This window comes from Arachis ipaensis, chromosome B4 (assembly GCF_059453495.1).
Source record: "Arachis ipaensis isolate K30076 ecotype BB chromosome B4, ASM5945349v1, whole genome shotgun sequence".
Lineage (NCBI taxonomy): Eukaryota > Viridiplantae > Streptophyta > Magnoliopsida > Fabales > Fabaceae > Arachis > Arachis ipaensis.
This window is the reverse complement of record NC_142439.1, coordinates 135,648,007-135,668,107: the sequence shown is the minus strand read 5'-3', so window position 1 is coordinate 135,668,107 and position 20,101 is coordinate 135,648,007. Positions and strand designations below refer to the sequence as shown.

The window sequence follows — 20,101 nt, the reverse complement described above, 5'->3', positions numbered from 1 at the left end:
AAAAATCTAGAGATCAATTAAGATATTTTCTCATCGTGATATGGCTTATGGCCTACGCCGAAGGAAGAATTTAAGGGAAGACTTATTTATATAAATTTAGATCCTCTAAATTTTGAATTTTATTTTAGAGAATGAAATATAATTTTTCATCACTTATTTCATAGGTAAAATAAAAAAAAATATAAAAAAAAATTATTCAAAAGTGAAAAATCACATTTTACTTTCTAAAGTAAAAATTTAAAATTTAAAAGATCTAAATTCTTACTTAAAACATAAAAAGTCTTGCTCTCAAGGACTAAATACTAAATAGTAATACTCAGTATAATACTCTAATTATTTTATTGCTTTTATTTTTTGTAATCTTTAATGATTTTATAAGCCTAATGAGATGTGCATAAAAATGATAGTAAAGGAAGTTTGCAGAGAGAGTGGCTTTGCTAGGAATAAAATTGCTCTCTTTATTTTTTTAACGGAAAATTCAAAAGTTGTTTTTTATAAAAAAATTTAAATATTAGAATACTCTAAATTAGCTGAATTTTATTCTCTAATAAAAATATAGGATATAGAATTTATATATGATATTAACTAAAATTTTTAATATAAAAAATTGTTTTTTTTTTTGAGAAATCTTATTATTATTAAAAAAACATGAAATTTTACTTTAATGACAAAATTTATTTAGAGTAAGTGAAAATTCGCCCAATTTATAATCTACCATACGATCTATATATAAATAGGTAAACACTTTTTTAAATCAATAAATAAAGTTGATTTTAAGAAAACATTTTTTTTTAAAAAGTGATTTTGAAGGATTGCTTTTGAAACTGAAAGGGTCAAATGTGGGGGTTCTTGTTTCTGGACCCAAGGGTATGAAGCAGGAGGTAGCGGCTGTTTGCTCATTTAATTTGGCTGAAAATCTGCATTTTGAGTCCTTTAGCTTTTAACTGGTGATTTTACTTGTATTGCTAGAAAATGTAAAATGCTTAGCTATTAGCCAGAGTTGATCTTAGCTTATTTTGAGTTAGAATTTTGTTATTTTTTGATAGTGTAAATTGGTTATGTAACAAATGTTAGATCCTAGTTCCTAGCTACCACCAATGACAATGCGTCTAAATTCTAATAGTCTCCTTTGCTTCTAGAAAATAAAATCTGTCATAAGGAACACAATAAAAGAAAAAAGAAGATAAAAAGGTTTTTTAGTTCCATATCTTTTTTTAGAATATTAACATACAAACAGTTTAATATTTTATAAATCTAAATCATTTCATACATGGTTACATCAAACTCAAATTTATCTAACACCAGATCCAGATTGACAAGGACTAAATTTGTGCATTGCTAAGGTTTCCACAGCTTTTAACCACTGATATTTCAAGTTTCCAGACCCAGAAAAGTGAGATCACTTCAGTTCTTGGCCAAACTTATATTTGTATACTTCATCTTCTTCAAAAACTGATCAAAATTGGAAAAGAAAAAGTGAAAATATTATTAGCTTTTAAAGTTATCTTTCTGACAAATTTAAATATAGGATTGATGCAATGCTGCTTCAATTCAAGCAGTGTTCTGTTAATACAAGATTATTAGCAAATACTAAAATGTATGTGTGTGAAAACAGGAAAGTGAGTGGAAGCTGCTTGTGTAACTTCTATCAGCATAAGATTTTGCTTTGTTGACTTTTGTGGAAAAGACAAAAAGGTGAATTGGTTATTGCCTGGAAATGATATAGTAATTTACTATTTTGATGTTTGTGTTTTTGTGTAAATGGATGTGTTAATCAATAACTATATGAGACTGATTATAATTTATAGTTAGCGTTAAAGAAAATAAAACATTCTCTGCAGATACTTGGATATTTTGCACTTTGGTTATATTATTTATGAAATTTGTTTATAAACATGAATCATATTTGATTTTTGGATCATATGGTTGTAATATTATAATAATAATAATAATTTAAAGATATTTTCCCCCTATTACTACTATTAAAAGTTGTGTAAAAAAGCAAGAAAACTTCGTATAAAAAGCGTCTTCATCGATGCCATTAGAAGCCAAGAAAATAATGGTTAGTTAATTAGACAGTTGGCAGCGAGTTACTTAGAAGTCAGTAATAATAAGTAGTAGGAAATCTGTTATGAAGTAAGCAGCATGTATATAACCACCCTCCATTTCAGTAATGAATGAGAAAATCATACTCACTTCTCATGATTCACCTTCTCTAATCTAAGTAACTAATGCACTAACAGCGTAAATGAGAAGTAGCGATAGCAGAATCAATAAGTTCCAGTATGAATGTTGAGCTATCAGAATTCAGAGAGTAAATACCCATAGTTGTCCCTGAGATTCACGCAAATACCCATAATAATCCCTAAGATCCCAATTTCCTCATTGTAATCCTTCAGATAGAGCTCCGAGCACTCAAACTGGTCCCTGACCATATTTCAGGTGATGACTCATCACCAGAGTGCTGACGTGAACTTGGATTACCACGTGGGAGGGGTCCAAAACGTCGTCGTTTTGGGTTTGGCGCCCTTAAAAGCCAAAAACGACGCCGTACACAAACACTTCACTTCACTTATCTCTTCTTCTTCCACCCTCTGACTTCTTCTTCATCTCCCCATCAATGGCGTAGCCATAGGGTTGTATTCGCTGGGTTTAGGAAAATTTGAGAGAAAAAGTAATCCGATCGAAGTTGTTATCGTTCTTCCCCTCCTTCACCACCATAAGCACGAGGTTCTGACTTTGTGATCGGACTCAAGGTAACCTTTTTTTTTTTCAATACAGTGTTGGTTGATGATATGCAAGTTGTTAGTATAGTTGAGGTTCTGGAGTTTTGGTCTCATTATAGTGTCTAGGATTTGAAGGCTGGCTGGGGTTTGTAGGGTTGCTCTATTTAACCTGAATGAAACACGGATGAAACAGGGAGTTGTATGCAGGATTGGAAAAATATGTTTTCTTGTGGTGATTAATTTTTTTTAATGTATTAGTAGGCTTTCTTTACATTTTGTCTTAATACATGTTCCCTTGTATTTTCTTTTTATATTTTCTGTAGGTAGTACCTTATGAACGTCCTGTACTAAGCAAGACTTACCTTTTTCCTGAGTGTAAGTTGTGATATTCTCTCTCCCTCTATGCTATAATTATCTTGATGTGACAATTGGATTTTGCAGCCCCTGCTAGACTTTCTGGTTTCCATGTTTGTGTTGGAAGTGAAAGAGAAAGGTGATTATTACGTTTGGTTCATCACAATTATTGGATAGTTTTAAGGACAGCTAGGCTCTCATGCTAAGTGAAAACAAGAGTAAATTAGAAAAATGGTCCCTAACAATGATTTTTCAAATGCAAATTTAAATGTTTGATTGCAGGTATAGAGTTGATTCTTAGCACAGAAATAGTGAAAGTAGACCTTGCTGCAAAATCTCTATATTATTTCATGCCATACTGTTTTATTTCTTTATATGTTTTTAAAGAAGTGCATTATAATCTGATATAAAGTTGCATAATTAACAATGCAAAAATGCTTTACATATAATTGATCCTCAAAAACTATGTTGGGTACTCAAACCAAGTTAATTGAAGATTTATATGCATATAACAGTCCTAAAACTATCATTGCATGATTTGAAAAGGTTTCAACCTTGCTTTTTCAGGTGAAAGATTGGGGGTGTGGCTTGTTCTCTTTTCAACTGTTTATTTATCAGTAGGAATTGCAACTGCATTGATCCTTATAGGAGGAAAAACCATGAAACTCTTCTTCCAAATAGTTTGTGATCCAATGTGTACCTCAAATCCTTTAGGTTGGCTTCTAAATTTTTTGAAAGGCATTAGTGCTGCTCGTATAAAAGAAATGCAACAAAATCTTTCCAAGGTTTGTATTCTAGGTTATGTACAGTCTTTTGCTGCTGAAACCTTGCAAAAACTTTCTACTGTTTCCCAATGCCAATGGCAAGTTTAAGCATAATTTATGCCCCGTGCAATATAACCACTAATCACCCTGCATATTTGTTATTTTTCTAAAATTGATATTTAGTTCAATGTCTTGCTTTCCTATTTGGCATTAATTGCTTTTATTTTATTTTCCAGTACTCAATACATTTCCTGTATCCTTGTCCAGCTCAACCATTGGGTCCTGAAGACTTGGTTTGGAGAATGGTTTGTTACTTTCAGTTTTGATATTTTTCGATATGCTTGACCCTCAGTATTCCTAGACTGCTTCTTTTAGGAACTGAATGGCATTGTTCTCCTTTAACTATGGCATTGTTCTGTTTATGATGATGCTACAGATGGCTGGGAAGGTGGTGAAGCTTCATTCCCGAAGATCACAACGTGTAGTTCAAGGGTATGAAAAAGAAGAAGAAGAGATGAAGTCGAAGAGGAGATGAATTATATGAAAATTTGGGGATTTAGGGTTACATATAATACGAAGGACCAACATGGGTACAAATTGGAAATTAGCCAGCTCAGCTAGCCGTTGGACCCTCCAGCGTGGCAATCCGAGGCCACGTCAGCGCTCCGGTGATGACTCATCACCTGAAATATGGCTAGGGACCACTTTGAGTGCTCGGAGCTCTATCTGGAGGACTACAATGGGTAAATCGGGATCTTAGGGATTATTATGGGTTTTTGCGTGAATCTCAGGGACGACTATGGGTATTTACTCGAATTCAGAAGCATAACTAATATATACAAATGGATTGCTCATGCTTTTACAATAAAAGACATATTACAAAATGTGTATTAAGAAGTCAGTAATATGGCAGCACGCTCTTCCTCTTGTTCATACAGTAGAGGGGAAACCACTAGCATCTTATTCCTAGAAGCTGGAGAATGTGAGATCATGTCCATATTCAGTTTAAAGAGTTGCTTTTCTTTTCCCTCTTTGGGATTTTCTTTTCTTAAAATCTTGAATGTCTTGCTTGCACACCCAACGTGCTCCAGATCTCCCCGAAGGATTTTGAATTAGGAAAGAGAGAGCAAGTGCGATGGTTTCAGTTGAAGTGAATGAGACTGATACTCGATTATCTTCTTGAGTGAATTCATCTCCGATTTGTCTGCAAGTGTTTCAAGACTCTCACATACCCATAAGTACAATTCAACAAGGCTCTTGCGGTGTGCGAGAGATGGATGAATATAATTCAGCTCCTTACATTGCCCAAGATGAAATGTTTTAAGATTGGGAACCCCAGAAAGATCTGGCGTTTGCCTCAGCTTGCTTTTTAGAACCTGAAAAAGACATGAACAAATATCACATGGTGACTATTTTTGCTGGAAATGCTAATGTAATAAAATTTGATAAGGTCTACCTTCTTTCTATCCCATAACTGTACAATTTTGCTATAAGTCAAATCAATTTCAACAAGTTCATAGTGTTGATTTTTAAAGGGTAGAGTTTCCATTGGACAACCTTTCCAGTGCAAAACCTTTAATGTACTAGGAATATCGCAGAGAATGAGAACTTTCACGCCATCTAAAATGAGAAGCTTTAGCTTGCACATATTTGAGAAAGCTAAATCTCTTATATCCAAATCTGTCCACTTCATGTAAGGTAAAACGATGCCATGAGTTGCTTCAAATTCCTACATAAGAGCATACAGTCATTTAGTGTGTCTATTCATATAGGAGAATGATGGCGAACACGTGGAATTTAAGTGCAACTCTACATACAAATAAACATTCTAAATTGCTATATGTAATATGTATGTACTAAGCCTTTAATGTATTGTAATTGCAGTTGCATCAATTGAATATTTGTTGAATATTTTGCAATTAAATTAAAATCATAATACAATTACATACCCAATGACTTGAGTTTTACACATATTTGCTCTATGATATGGATATATATTCCAAGTTATTTAAGGATTATAGTTTTGATTATGGTCTCAATCATGAATTTTGTTCATTAGTGTGCAATTAAGGTAATAATATAACTTTTATGCGATCTCAATCGCAATTTCGAACATTTTTCTAAATATTATTTCTGTTTTAATAACTAGGATTGGTGGTGAAGGAAGTGATTTTTGTGTTTTCGCAGATGGCAGAAGAAACTAGATAAATCAGCACTAATGTTGGGGAAAGTTGGGAACATATGCTTGGCAATGTTGTTTTTTCCAGTGACACGTGGCTCCTCATTGTTGCCACTGGTTGGTCTAAAATCAGAGAGTTGCATAAAGTACCATATTTGGCTTGGAAATATGCTCATGACAATCTTCACTGCTCATGGCCTTTGCTTCATCATTTATTGGGCAGTGACTAATCAACTTTCAAAGGTTCGTCAAAATAGTCCCCTACTTTTTCTCTCCCCTTTTTGGACTTGAAAAATGGTAGATTCTCAACTCATGGAGTCAATTCATGGTGCATTTTAAAATTTGATGGAGTAAAATATAGGGTTGTTGACTGATAAATGTGAAAAATAAATTGATGGTTTTCAGTGGCTAAGAGAAGGGGGTTGAATCTTAGCCTTCTTTTTGCTTGGTTACACTTGCTGGTCTTTGAGGAGACTTTTTAATTTTTGTCTTGTCCTTAGCCACGAGACTTTTAATTTTGTCTCGTCACTTGGCACGAGATATTTTTCAGTTTTAGCTCCTGTGCAGTAGAAACAGAAATGGAGTAGAAGAGAGAGAAAATTACACTCAGATATATCCTGGTTCAGCTGCTAAGTGCAGTGCAGCCTACATCCAGTCTCCATCACAACAATGATGGAATTTTACTATAATCTTCTTGATTACAGAATGTAAAGTGCTAACCCAACTTACAAGGGGATTCTCACAGAATCATGAAACACAACACAGATGTACAAAGGAACTCTAAAGACATCTATGGCTTTTTCTTTTAATTTTGCACTCTTTGTCTTTTTTCGCTCTATGGCTTTTTCATACAAACCTCACTGTTTGCCTTTTTCCATGAGACTTAAGACATGACAAAATTAAATAGAAAAATACAAAACAGAATACATTGAAGGAGAAGAAAATCTGTTAGCTCAGGTAGCTCTGAGAACTCTGTGCCTTGCACTCTCACTCTGTCTCCTTGAATCAAACCCTGACTGTTCACCCTTACTTATAGGGAGAAGCCTTCAAGGTTGAAACTAAACAGACCAAGCTAAACTTCTTCTTCTTCAAAAATAAAACCGGTTCGACCAGAGAGAGAGAAGAGATAACCCATGCAAAACCCAACATGCAATTACCTCTAGTCCTTCCTTGGTCATCACTCTTCATCAATCCGAGCGCTTCATCCTTGGCTTGCTTTCCAAGATGAATTTCTGGCCTTTGATGCTTTATGATGATGATGGCTTCATCTGCTCCAATCTCTGCCTCTTCCATCACGTAGCCACCCTAGCTACTTCCTGTGGTGGTTGAGCAAAATCAGAGACAAGCCATCCTTCCAAGAATCTTCACCTTGTTAGCCGAGATCTTCTTCATCCATTTTTGGTATGAAGAATCTAAGATCTCATTACAAAATCTTACCATAAGTAATGAGAATCTTAGCCACAGCATACTTTTCTTTTTCTTTTTCGTGCCATCATTTTGATGGTCTTGTAGCGTGCTTCTTTTTCTCTTCGGTGGCTATGCTTAGCTTCCATGGTTTCTCTGTGTTATGACCGAAGGTTAGAAGCATAGAGAGAAGAAGAGAAAGTATGATCATTAACTAAAGGATTTAGACACAATAAATTAAATGACCACTTCCCTTTTGTTTCTTGGTAGCGTGCCTTTCATTAAGGCTATCAATCAAATCAATGAAATTTTCTCTCATAGTTCCAAAGCATTTATTAACTTTACTCTAATAAAATTTGAATTCCATCACATGGTGAAGTGTGAGATCCGTTAAAGGCATAAAGCAATAACAACATTTGCTTTCCTGACTAATTGTATTCGGATCATGCATTGGATGTATAGCAAAACATGATTAACTTGGACTTGTAGCAATAATGGATCAATTTGGCCCAACCAAGCAAAATAATTCAACCACTCATTCATAAGATAATTTTGCACAAGGTTGGAGCTTGATTTTATTTGGGCTTGGGATTTTTTTTCTTGGCCCAATTGGCATAACCATAGTTTCAGCCATAAGGAGCAAAATAACAATGCTGAATGTTAACTTTAATTTGGGCTTGCACCAGAATTCTTTTATTTTCGGCCCAAACAAACCTGCATAGCAAAAATTAATTTATTAACATTTGTGAATTAATATTTTTGCTATTGATCAAAGTAATAATGTTTAGTCATTACAAATATTAGCTTAGAATTTTTCAAACTCATCATAAATCAAGTTTGCGAACTTACGATATGTGGTCTAAAACTTGAATAACACTGTATGCATTCAAATTTCAAAGCTTGGATTCAAAAGAAAAGAAGAAAGTACCAATTCTAAGGGCATGTTTAATTCTTGTTTATCTTTTTCTTTTTAATGTATTATTGGATTTTAGGATCTTGTGAAATAAAATTAATTAAAAATTTTAAATAAAAGAAACTATACTGACTAACTAACTATTTCTAGCACAAACAAGTTAATTTACTACTATTGTGCTCTATGCTAGTCACTTGGAAATTTTTTTATCATTTTGTTATCTACTATAACATAGAACTATAGATTCATGATACTATTACTATGATTCTCAATGCAGATGCTAGAATGGAAAAAAACAGGGATATCAAATGTAGCAGGAGAGTTAACTTTGCTAATTGGTCTTTTAATGTGGCTTACAACATTCCCTTGCATTAGGAGAAAAGCCCTTGAGCTTTCCTTCTACACACACCACCTCTACATCCTCTTCATTGTGTTGTTCATCTTTCATGTGGGAATCTCCTATGCTTGTATTATGCTCCCTGGTTTCTACCTCTTCTTGGTTGATCGTTATCTAAGGTTCTTGCAATCAAGACAGCGAGCTCGGTTGGTTTCTGCTGGTGTTTTGCCATGTTAAGCGGTAGAACTTAACTTCTCTAAGACCCATGGTAAGATAAAATAAACTAGATGTTTAGTCCCTTAGATCTTGTCTCTTAATTGTTTAAAGATACAGAATACTAATTACAGACACCAAAATCATAGAGGGTGTGAGAGAGATGGGAAAAAAAATCAGTTTTTCCTATTCTTGGGACTCGGGTAGATTTAAAAAACAGTGTGTGCAAAGACATTATCACTTTCTGCAAACAAATTTATATAAAATAAAAGATCAAGTTGAGGTTGCATGCTTTTTTAAGGACTAGAGTATTATCACATATATTTTCTAAGGACTAGACTAATAAAAAATCTTTCAGGAATTTGACTAATGTGATGTATAATTTTCAGGGACTAAGTTGATATATTATAAATTTGTAAGGAACCAAACCAATGTCAAATATTTTTGAGGGATCAAGTAGATAATTTGGTTTATGACCTGCTTCTTGAAAAAAAAAATGCTCAAATTTCAATGATAAGAATTTTTATATATTGTTTTTAGTGCTGATGTGGCTATCTATATTTTTTTGGCAGGGTTGACATATAATCCCACAAGTATTGTGTTCATAAACATACCAAGCATATCAAAGTTGCAGTGGCATCCATTTACAGTTACTTCTAATAGTAACTTGGAGCCAGAAATTCTAAGTGTTGTCATTAAGAGTGAGGGAGCTTGGTCCCAGAAACTCTATCAGATGCTTTCAGTACCATCTGCAATTGATCATCTCAATGTCCATGTTGAAGGTCCTTATGAACCTGTATCTACCGATTATCTAAGGTTTGCATTTTTTTAAATATAAAGCCCAAGTTTATATTAACAAATTACACGTAATTACACATCCATTCAAGAATAAGTGTTATATATATATATATATATATATATATATTAAGAAATTATTACAATTTTCACAACTAAATGGGAAAAAACTAGTTATTATCACCTTAAAGCTCTAAAAACCTCATAAATTTATGGAAAAGTGTTTTTGGGTTGCTAGCAAGACAGTTACTCTCTAAATAACATCACTTCTGGCTTAGTCTAAAATGATTGTTTATAATTTCTTACAAAGTAATAACTCTGCTTTCTATTCACCAGGCACGAAACTCTTGTGATGATTAGTGGAGGCAGTGGCATCACCCCTTTTGTGTCTATCATCAGAGAGCTAATATATCTGAACATAACATTGAGATACAGAACTCCAAAACTTACCTTAATTTGTGCATTTAAGAACACCTCTTGTCTCTCAATGTTAGATATGATCCTCCCATGTTATGGAATCAACGGTGACATTTCTAGTTTGCAACTACAAATTGAGGCTTACATCACAAGAGAGGAAGACCTTAAACAGAATAATAATCCAATTCCCCTTCAATCCATATGGTTCAAGCCTAACCAAAAAGACTCGCCTATTTCTACTTTTTTAGGTCCAAATAGTTGGGTCTGGGTTGGTGCTATAATCTTCATTATCCTAATTGGGATGATTAACCATTACTACATTTTTCCTGTTGATCATAACACCAATAAAATATTTTCATACCCTTTGAAGTCTTCTATCAACATGTTAGTGATATGTGTGTCAATAGCAATGGGTGCAAGTGTAGCTGTTATTTGGAACAAGAAACAAAATGCCAAAGAAGCAAAGAAGGTACAGAATATGGAGGGGTCATCTCCATCAGTAGGATCAACAAATTTCAAGGTTTGTGACGTAGAAAGGGAATTGGAAAGCCAACCAAACCAAATCCTTGCCAATGCTACAAATGTGCATTATGGTGGAAGACCTGACCTAAGAAGTAAGTCACTTCACTTTTTTTTTTGGGCAAATTACTATGTAGTTTGTAAACTGTAACACTAATTACCTTTATAAATATAACACTAACCTCAAGTGAAGGGAATCTTTATTTTAAACTATAGCCTAGAGACATATCAAGGGTATGAAATTGCTCTCTTTTCTTTTTTCTTTTCTTTTTTTCTCTGTCTTTTATTTGCTTTTATTTTTTCTTTTTTGAAGGATTACTGTTGGAACTGAAAGGGTCAAATGCGGGGGTTCTTGTTTCTGGACCCAAGGAAATGAGGCAGGAGGTAGCAGCTGTTTGCTCATCTAAGTTGGCTGAAAATCTGCACTTTGAGTCCTTTAGCTTTAATTGGTGATTTTACTTGAATTGTTAGAAGATATAAAACATTTAGCTATTAGCGAGAATTGATCTTAGCTAGCTTATTTTGAGTTAGAATTTTTATTATTTTTTGGTAGTGTAAATTGGTTATGTAACAAAAGTTAGATCCTAGTTCCTAGCTACCACCAATGACAGTACTTCTAAATTCTAATAGTCTCTTTTGCTTTTTAGAAAATAAAATCTATCATAAGGAGCATAACAAAAAAGGTAAAAGGGTTTTAGTTTCATATCACTTTTCTAGAATATTAGCATACAAACAATTTCACTATTTATGAACCCAAATAGTCCCATACATGGTTACATCAAACTCAAATTTACACAACACCAGATGGATATTGAGATGGACTGAATTTTTGCCTTGCTAAGGTTTCATAACCTTTAAAAATTGATGTTTCAAGTTTCCAGACCCGAAAATTGAGATCACTTTAGTTCCAGGGGAAACTAATAGTGATGTACTCCAGCTCCTTCAAAAACTAATTAAAAAAAATGTGAAAATGTTATTAGCTCTCAAGATACATTCTTCTGACAAAATTAAATTGAGCTCCTGGCAAATGGACATACCTTTCTTTTCTACCAAAGTTGTTCACTTCAATCACATCATCTGCAAATATATTTGTCAAACACTTTTTCCTTCACGCCTTTGCCTTTCAATCTCACTTTCGCTGAAATCTACGATATCCTCAATAGGCACCCAGCCAGTGCTTAATATTTTGGCATGTAAAAAAGGATAATCAGAAAAATCTTCAGGTTCACCTTGGCTGACCTGTTCCTGGGGCTGAATCAAAAGTTTAAAGTTTAAAACCCGAGATCTCGGCGACATTCATCATTGAAGTAATCATTGGTCAAGCAAAGAATGTAAATGTGATAACCTTTGCACATTCTATATTTTCTCCAAGGGATGATGCATCGATTACCATGTCCAACTGATAAATTAAACAGCACTGATTTATCAAATCCCCAAGACACTGTATAAAACAAGAAACATAATGCAATACCCTTTGATTCATATGGCAATCAAACATTAGTAATCAAAGTTCTGATGAGGTACATCAAAGTCATAACCCACAGAACTAGACAACATATAGGTTATTCTTTATCAATAATCGCAGATCAAAACAACTCGAAACTTACAAGAATGGCAACTCTAAGTTGACATTGGCACCCTCCATGGCCTGCAGATTTTCTCTTTCCCTCTGTAATGAATCTCAATCTGGGTTGTCAAACAAGTTCTATGCTGCAGCAACGAAAAATTCAAACCATTCTCAATCTCAAGCGCCATCTTCTTGAAAATCCTCGAACCCAATAAAAAAAATTATTGTAACCTCATTGGAGCAATTTACACATGAAACCAAGATTAAAATATTTGTCCCAAGACATTCAAAAAAAAAAAGAAAGAAAAAAGAAAAAGCCGTCACACATGAATTCAAATACAATCCCGAAATGCTCAATTCATATTCCTCCGCACCCATCTTTTTCCATATTCACAATTTGAAACACGCAATTTAACACAAAAACACATTCCCAGTAATCAGATAACAAACTCTCCTCTATCCGAAACCAACATATTATTTGTCCTAAAAATTGAAAGAAAAAGAATTGCAAACTAAAAGGCAAACTTCAAATAGCAATATTTATATAAAAAATATTTACATTTCTTTCTGGATGGATGCAATGACCTGGGGAACCATTTAGCTGAGGAGATCTAAGCTTGGCAATGATACCTGTAATATATTGAGAAAGGTGTGTCATGAGCTATGAGAACTGGGATGCAAAGGGAAGACAGGTGAGTTGAGGTGGGTCAGAGCTTTTGCGAGATGCCAAATGGCGAATAGAGCCTTCCGCTGTGGCGGCTGGCTCTATCTCTTGTTCATACAGTGGAGAGTCAACCACGAGCATCTTATTTATAGAAGCTGAAGAATGTGAAATCATGTCCATGTTCAGTTCAAGAGTTTCTTTTTCTTTTCCCTGTTTGGGATTTTCTTTTCTTAAATTCTTGAATGTCTTGCTTGCACACCCAACGTGCTCCACATCTCTGTACTCGGATATCACGATCGTCATCATCTGGAAATAACAATTGGAAGCGATTGTGTTGGCATAACAGCTTACTAAAATAGTAACCCTTCACGCACACAATGAACAAATTATCTCCGCTAAACCCCACGTATAAACTCTCGTTGTCGTTGATGAATTCTTCACCGTTGCAGATCACCGATGGCTGTACTGCGTTAATATATTCTTGATTTTCAATTAGGAAACAGAGAGCAAGTGCGATGGTTTCAATTGAAAGGCAATTCTGCGGGAACGAGACTGATACTCCGTCGTCTTGTTCCTGATGCTCAAACCATGCTGGAATTTCCTTCCCATAGATCAACATTTGCAAGAAGTCTTGACGATCTTGGCTAGCTGATTCTGCAAAGCCACAACACGCCTTTGAAATAACATCATCAACATTCGATGCATCCAGTGAATAACAACCCTGTGCGTCTAATTCTCTTAGACTTGATGGAAGCTCTGGTAAAACCTCCAATTCATCGCAACCGCATAAGTACAGACTTGTAAGTCTAGGAAGTTGATGGATACTTATTGGAACTCTTAAAAAACTGCTCTCAGATAAATCCAAATCCATCAACGACGCTAAGTGGCGAATATCATAGGAAAGGGTCGCCTCTTCTCTAGATGAGCCAATATCGGAGGAAAGACCAGTAATCTTGTCGCATCCACTTAAGTTCAACTCAGACACGCCAGCCAAATTTCCAAGCGTTGGGGGTAGCTCTTCTATACCTGTATCTCTCAGATAAAGAATCGATAACTGTTTCATGCATTCTCCAAATTCTGGCAGTCTTCTCAAACTACTGCAGGAGTTTAGATTTAGTAAGCTGAGTTCACTCATCTCCAATTTATCTCCAAGTGTTTCAAGACTCGTGCATCCACTTAAATCCAAAAAAAAAAGTCTTTTGTGGTGTGCGAGTGACAGGTGAATATAATTCAGCTCCTCACATCCATCAAGATGAACTTCTTCAAGATTGGGAGCCCCAGAAAGATCTGGCAGTCTTCTCAAACTACTGCAGTAAGATAGATGTAGTCTCTCGAGTGAACTCATCTCCAATTTATCTCCAAGTGTTTCAAGTCTCTCACATCCACCAAGATCAAGTGTTTTAAGATTGGGAGCCCCAGAAAGATCTGGTGTTTGCTTCAGCTGCTTGCACTCTGACAGATTCAAGTGCTCTAACTTTTCTAGAACCTGAAAAAACATTAAAAAAAATATCACATGGATAATATTTTTGCTGGAAATGTTTATGTAATAAAATTTGATAGAACTGTCAGACGAAAAGGTCTACCTTCTTTCCATCCCATAACCGTACAATTTTGCTCCAAGACAGATTAATTTCAACAAGTTCATAGCGTTGATGATCTGTAAGGGGCAGAGTTTTCAGTGGACAATTTCTCCAGCGAAATACCTTTAATGTACAAGGAATATCGCAGAGAATGGGAGCTTTCACGCCATCTAAAATGAGAAGCTTTAACCGGCACATTTTTGAGAAAGATAAATCTCTCTGATTCACTTCAGTCTCGCTATACTTCTTATGTATAACGATGCCACGAGTTGCTTTAGTTTTCTACATATACACGTAAATAAATAAATAAACAAACAATTAAAAAAACCAATGAAAAAACTATACTGATTGAGATAACCATAAAAACAAAAAATAGTTTTTAGTTACCTAGATATAATATCAAAGACATTGTCAAATTCTTATTTTAATTCTATGCATCCTATAGTTGAGAAAAATCGACACTTACTTTCTTTTGAGTAAGTACAAATTCAACATCCTCCAAACACCACAATCTGCTATGCTTACAAGCATCATTTGGAGATTTCTGAATTACAATTTGTTTGCCCATTTCTTCAAGCAGATCATGCATCCCCAATTGATTATATTTAATAGTAACCAATGATCTCTTAATCAAACTATCAAGACCAATTTCAGCCTGATAACCACATTCTTCTAATATCTTTCTTACATAATATTGCGGATCTCCTTTAAAAAAACAAGCAATATCTAGAAAAATATTCTTTTCCATATCATCTAAACCCTCATAGCTTATTTTCAAAGTATCAATAATTTCAGAATGTGAAGACTTCTTTATTTTTTCGATAGCACTATGCCAAACCGCCATAGGTCTACCATTAAGATAGGAACCCAATACTTTCAGTGCCAATGGGAGACCACCGCTGTATTTTACCACTTCTATGGACAAATCCAAAAACTCTTCTGAAGGTTTTGGCAGGTTAAAAGCTTCTAATGAAAAGAGGTTAAGGGCTTCACTTTCCACTAACCCTTCAACGTTGTAAGTTTCGTGCAACTTATCTTTCCTTAGCAGGTGGAAATCTCTAGTTGTGATTATTATTCTGCTTCCAGGACCAAACCAAGCTTGCTCCCCAGCCAAATATTCTAATTGTTTTCCATGATTTACATCATCAAGAACAAGAAGTACCTTTTTGAGACGTAAAGAGTTTTGAATTATTGTCCTCCCATCATACTTGTTATGAACAAAATTTGACCTTATTTTCATTTGATCGAGAAGTTGCTTTTGTATGTGAGTAATATCTTTTTTCTCGCAGTGTTCTCTTACGTCGGCAAGAAAGCAAGTAACTTCAAATCTGCTTCGAATGATTTCAAAGACAGCTCTAGCAATAGTGGTCTTACCCATGCCGCCCATTCCCCATATGCCTATAAAGCGAACATCATTCAATCCAAGGCCAATTAGAGTAATCACTTGTTCCACTCTTGATTCAATCCCCACAAGATTCTTCATTGAAGATGGCAACTTAGAAATCAATATTTCAAATATATGCTGAGCAATATTTTCCACAAGTACTGCTTCGTCCCTGTTTAGGGAAAGAGAATTTCTTTGTAAGTCTAGCAATACATAAGAAAAATAAAGCAAAAACTTTTATAATAAAAAAGAAATTTTGTAATAAGATAAAGGAAGACATTACAAAACAAAACAACTGAAGTTTACAAAAACGATTTTCTTTTACAAAATTTATTTGCAATAAGCTATATATATATATTGCAAAAAAATTGATATGTATATGAAAAAGATTTAAACATTATGGCTAATTTTTAGTATACTGTTACCATCGTTGCTTAAACATTGCATTCTATTATTTGCTTTAGAAAAATATTTAAAATGTAGTATTACAAAATAATAATACTATAGCAGATAAATTGTAGTAATAAGAAGAGTAATAAGTTAATGACTAGTTTAGCTTACTCATTTTTGGAGGTCCAACCAGAATGAGCAGCTACTTGTGTTAGCGCATCTCTCCATCTCTTGACCTTCTCACTGTCATGTCTCTCTTCGTGTTTCTTGAAAGCTTCCTCAAAGGTTCCTCTTTGGTGCCTCACATCACTAGGCTCCACACCGTAGAACACTGCCTCGATCTGTAGCCCCACCTGGTTCTTACACTCAATGATCTTTTGGAGCTCATCTAAGCACCAACTGGAGGAAGCGTAGTTCGGTGAGAAAACGATGACTGCAAATATAGACTCTTCAATTGCTTTGAGGAGCTCTTTTGAAATAACATGGCCTTTGCGAAGGTTTTGGTCATCTTTGTAGGTTGTGATTCCCTTACTGTTGAGGGCCGCATAGAGATGGCTAGTGAAGCCTGTGCGAGTGTCTTCTCCTCTGAAACTCAAGAACACGTGATAGGTGCATGATCTTGGTGGTGGGATTGATGCGGAAGAAGAGGCGGATGCCATATGTTTGAAGTTTCAAGAAGTGGATTATGGTGTGCGTATGTGTTGCAGAAGAGTTGTGATTATTAACTCTAAACAGTTAATTAGTAAGATCACTTGAGAAATTCTTTGTGAAGAGAAAGGAAAGTAAGCGGAAGCTGCCTCTGGGTACCGATGAAGCCATGAAGGAGACACAAATCTGAGAGAGTAATCAATAATGAAAACCCGTTTTATTAGTGATAGGGAAATGCTAGTTGGACAATATTAATCGGCCTTTAATCAGCCTTTAATCAGATTTAAATAATATTTAATTATTTTTTTAGTGTAACATGTTTCTATTTTGTAGATACATATCTATAATTAGATTTTAATTTAAATTTAAATTTTAAAACCCACCTACTTTATTGGTGGTTACGGTGACTTTGCTTTACTTTCGTAACTTCACGTAACAGATACAGTTTTTTAAATTCCTTATTCTACGGGATATTCACACGCATTAGTGAATCCCAAACCAAAAAGGACGCTGCCAGCTGAATTCTTCATCTCGTCTTCATTGGTGAAGACCATCACCACCTTCCAGCTGAAGCACTCTCTCATTTTGCATTGGTGAAAGGTATCATTATTTTCCACACATGTGTTTATGTAATTTGTTAAGAAATATCATGTTCAACATTTTTAATTATATTTTAATTTAAACATAAAAATACTCTGCTGATTTAATTGGAACAAGGTTGATCTTATTTAATTTTATTAATAAAGTTGTTGCAAATAAAGTATATAATCAACAATTAATTTAAAATTGTGTTGTTATTTTTCGATTATAATACATCTGATAGTATGATACTTTATATAAAATATTTTTAAAACACATCTAAAATCAGTCAACTTTAATAATACAATATAAATGTTAATAATACAATTATGAATGGTCGAATATAATTATATACATAAACTAAAATATTTTCAATTGTAACACGTCTAAAATATTAAGTTATACAAAAAATATTTTTAAAACACATCCAAAATCATAAATCTAAAATTTAAATTTAAACATTAAAAAATAATTGTAACACATCTAAAATTATGAAGTTATACAGAAAATATTTTTGAAACACATCCAAAATCATAAATCTAAAATCTAAATTTAAACATTAAAAAATAATTGTAACACATCTAAAATTATGATGTTATACAGAAAATATTTTTAAAACACATCCAAAATCATAAATCTAAAATTTAAATTTAAACATTAAAAAGACAGCGTTGTAAATGAGCGCCGAAAAGGAGGAAGGCAGCGTTGAGAATGAGCGCGGAAGAGGATGAACGACAGCGGAGGATGACTTCTCGATGTGCACCTCTGAATTTTCTATGTGCGACTCTGAATTTTCGACATGGCGCAAACGTGACTTCTCTGCTTTTTTGAGTGTTTTGTACAGTTTAATTAATAATTTGATAGTTTAAGGTTTATTTTATATTTTTAAAATCAAAATTTTGAATTTTGAATAACTTGATTTTTAGATATGTATTTAAATTATAATATATTAATAATTAAATATATTAAATCTGAAACAAAAATTTAAAATTTAAATTTTAAATTTCAGTTTTTTTAAATTGTATTTTGAATGTGTATTTAATTTTAAAAAGATAATAAATCTATTCATAATTTTTAGTTGTGTTTGTTTTAATTTTTTTAATTATTGTAATAAAAGGCTGAATGTTATACTATTTTTAAAGGATATCTAGTTGAACCGTTCATTTATTTATTTATTTCGAGTAAAATGATAGTAATAATTACTACTACTGTAGGTTCCACAGGAGACTAAAAGGTAAAAACTATAGGAAAATTATCACATGTTCCATTGTACTAGCATGAAACATCAATTCTCAATGGAACAAATAGTGGTTCACGCCCCATTGTTAGCCAAGCCAGGAATTTAGAAACTTAACCATTGACAAATGGGTCATTTTAGTTTTGCTTCAAAAAGGATAAAATTGTTTTTAAGTTCTTCACTACAAGACAAATTACATAATGGAAACCGGACCATTCTTAAAATACACACCATTAGTAACATATCCTAACATATTTAATTTTATATTTATTAACAAATCATTCAGTTTTTTAGTAAAAAATTATAAACATATTCAGCAGCTACCTTGGTAAAAATAATATTATATAAAATAAGCAAATAATATATATCAAAATAAAATTTAATTTTCAAATATTAACATTACAATTAAAAATATTGAACTCTTCTTACTAATTTTTCTTCAAAATCAACTCTTTTACTTTTAATTTATCTTTTGAAAAACTTAAAAATACAACTTTGATAACATTCTCATTTAAATCTTTTAAAATACTTATTCGACATCTAATTTTCTAAAAACACAAAATTCGAACGAAAAATATACGTCTAATAGATTTAATGACAAAGAAAAAATATTTATTTTTTTAGTGCTTTCACTGAATCTAATCTATGGACTTTGAATTGATTTCAATCCATATATTTTTAACTTTAGTTTTAAAAAAAAAATTAGTTCATTGCTGTGGTACTTATATGAAGATTTAAATTTAGTATCTAATGATATTAGATTTTTTTTATTTTGTTTTGTCCAAAAAAATATATTTGGCTATTTTAATATTAAAAAAGATTATAATTATCAAATTATCATAAATCAAAATTCATTATATATACCTTCACTTTTATAATTTATATATAGATAATAATATTATCATTCCTAAATCTTGTTACTCTACCATGATTTACTAAAAATTTTATACTATATTTTAATACGTAAATTATGGTAAGGTAATTATTTTACAAAAATACACAAATCACGCTATATCTTATCACTATTTATTTGTAAATTTAATAGTATTCTTTAACACATAAATAATGATAAGATAATGAATTTTTAAAACTGTACACAAATTTCACCAAACATAATTTGCTAACACAATTGTCGCTAAACATGATTCATGTCCATCATGGATTTCAATAATTTTTCCACCATCACATACTAATAAATTTTTTTTTCAATACATAATTAAGTTTAAATTACTAAAAATGACATTTTTAAATTTTTAACGCTATCGTTCTGTATACATACATTTGGTCATTTATTTAAAACGGAGTTAACTACTAATTTAGTCCTTACACAACTAAAGTTGTGTTCGTTTTCTTTTTATGTTTCGCTTTCTTACGATTTGTGTGCGATACGAGTTCTGATTGTTTTGTTTAACTTTTTTTTCAAGGATTTTA

At 33.0% G+C, this 20,101-nt stretch overlaps 3 protein-coding genes across 7 annotated transcripts; 1 reads left to right on the top strand and 2 right to left on the bottom strand.

Moving 5' to 3' along the window:
* Positions 1 to 4,956: 4,956 nt before the first annotated feature.
* LOC148569352 (disease resistance protein RML1A-like) lies at positions 4,957 to 6,218 on the bottom strand. Its single transcript, XM_088485003.1, is given in 3 exon segments — positions 4,957 to 5,261; positions 5,264 to 5,573; positions 6,174 to 6,218. Coding segments are annotated over 3 exon segments (660 nt in total).
* A 3,282-nt stretch (positions 6,219 to 9,500) lies between these two features.
* On the top strand, positions 9,501 to 11,074 carry LOC148569351 (ferric reduction oxidase 2-like). The gene is made up of 3 exons (XM_088485222.1): positions 9,501 to 9,706; positions 10,022 to 10,716; positions 10,935 to 11,074. The coding sequence occupies exons 1-3, from the start codon at positions 9,624 to 9,626 to the stop codon at positions 11,072 to 11,074; spliced, it is 918 nt and encodes a 305-aa protein (XP_088341348.1). The 5' UTR covers positions 9,501 to 9,623.
* A 226-nt stretch (positions 11,075 to 11,300) lies between these two features.
* LOC107624635 (TMV resistance protein N-like) lies at positions 11,301 to 17,051 on the bottom strand. Of its 5 annotated transcripts, none has more exons than XM_088485220.1 (8): positions 16,378 to 17,051; positions 14,899 to 15,988; positions 14,436 to 14,714; positions 12,748 to 14,338; positions 12,229 to 12,331; positions 11,967 to 12,062; positions 11,659 to 11,872; positions 11,301 to 11,570 (listed from the first exon to the last, which is right to left on the bottom strand). In XM_088485220.1, exons 1-4 carry the CDS (start codon positions 16,863 to 16,865, stop codon positions 13,040 to 13,042), a joined length of 3,156 nt encoding a protein of 1,051 aa, XP_088341346.1. In that variant the 5' UTR covers positions 16,866 to 17,051; the 3' UTR covers positions 11,301 to 11,570; positions 11,659 to 11,872; positions 11,967 to 12,062; positions 12,229 to 12,331; positions 12,748 to 13,039. The 5 variants fall into 5 exon arrangements, with proteins under 5 accessions (XP_088341346.1, XP_088341344.1, XP_088341347.1 ...); XM_088485218.1 differs by having other exon boundaries at positions 11,967 to 12,020; XM_088485221.1 differs by having other exon boundaries at positions 11,967 to 12,020; positions 12,229 to 12,389; positions 12,819 to 14,338.
* Positions 17,052 to 20,101: the final 3,050 nt, after the last annotated feature.

What these genes read in the sequence shown, in the direction of transcription:
- LOC148569351 (XM_088485222.1), top strand. Translation starts at nt 9,624, where the DNA reads ATGCTTTCAGTACCATCTGCAATTGATCATCTCAATGTCCATGTTGAA. An exon ending in GTATCTACCGATTATCTAAG is followed by an intron (nt 9,707 to 10,021) that starts GTTTGCATTTTT and finishes TCTATTCACCAG; the next exon opens with GCACGAAACTCTTGTGATGA. An exon ending in TGGAAGACCTGACCTAAGAA is followed by an intron (nt 10,717 to 10,934) that starts GTAAGTCACTTC and finishes TCTTTTTTGAAG; the next exon opens with GATTACTGTTGGAACTGAAA.
- LOC107624635 (XM_088485220.1), bottom strand. Translation starts at nt 16,865, where the DNA reads ATGGCATCCGCCTCTTCTTCCGCATCAATCCCACCACCAAGATCATGC. An exon ending in TTGTACTTACTCAAAAGAAA is followed by an intron (nt 14,715 to 14,898) that starts GTAAGTGTCGAT and finishes GTGTATATGTAG; the next exon opens with AAAACTAAAGCAACTCGTGG. An exon ending in GGTTATGGGATGGAAAGAAG is followed by an intron (nt 14,339 to 14,435) that starts GTAGACCTTTTC and finishes ATGTTTTTTCAG; the next exon opens with GTTCTAGAAAAGTTAGAGCA.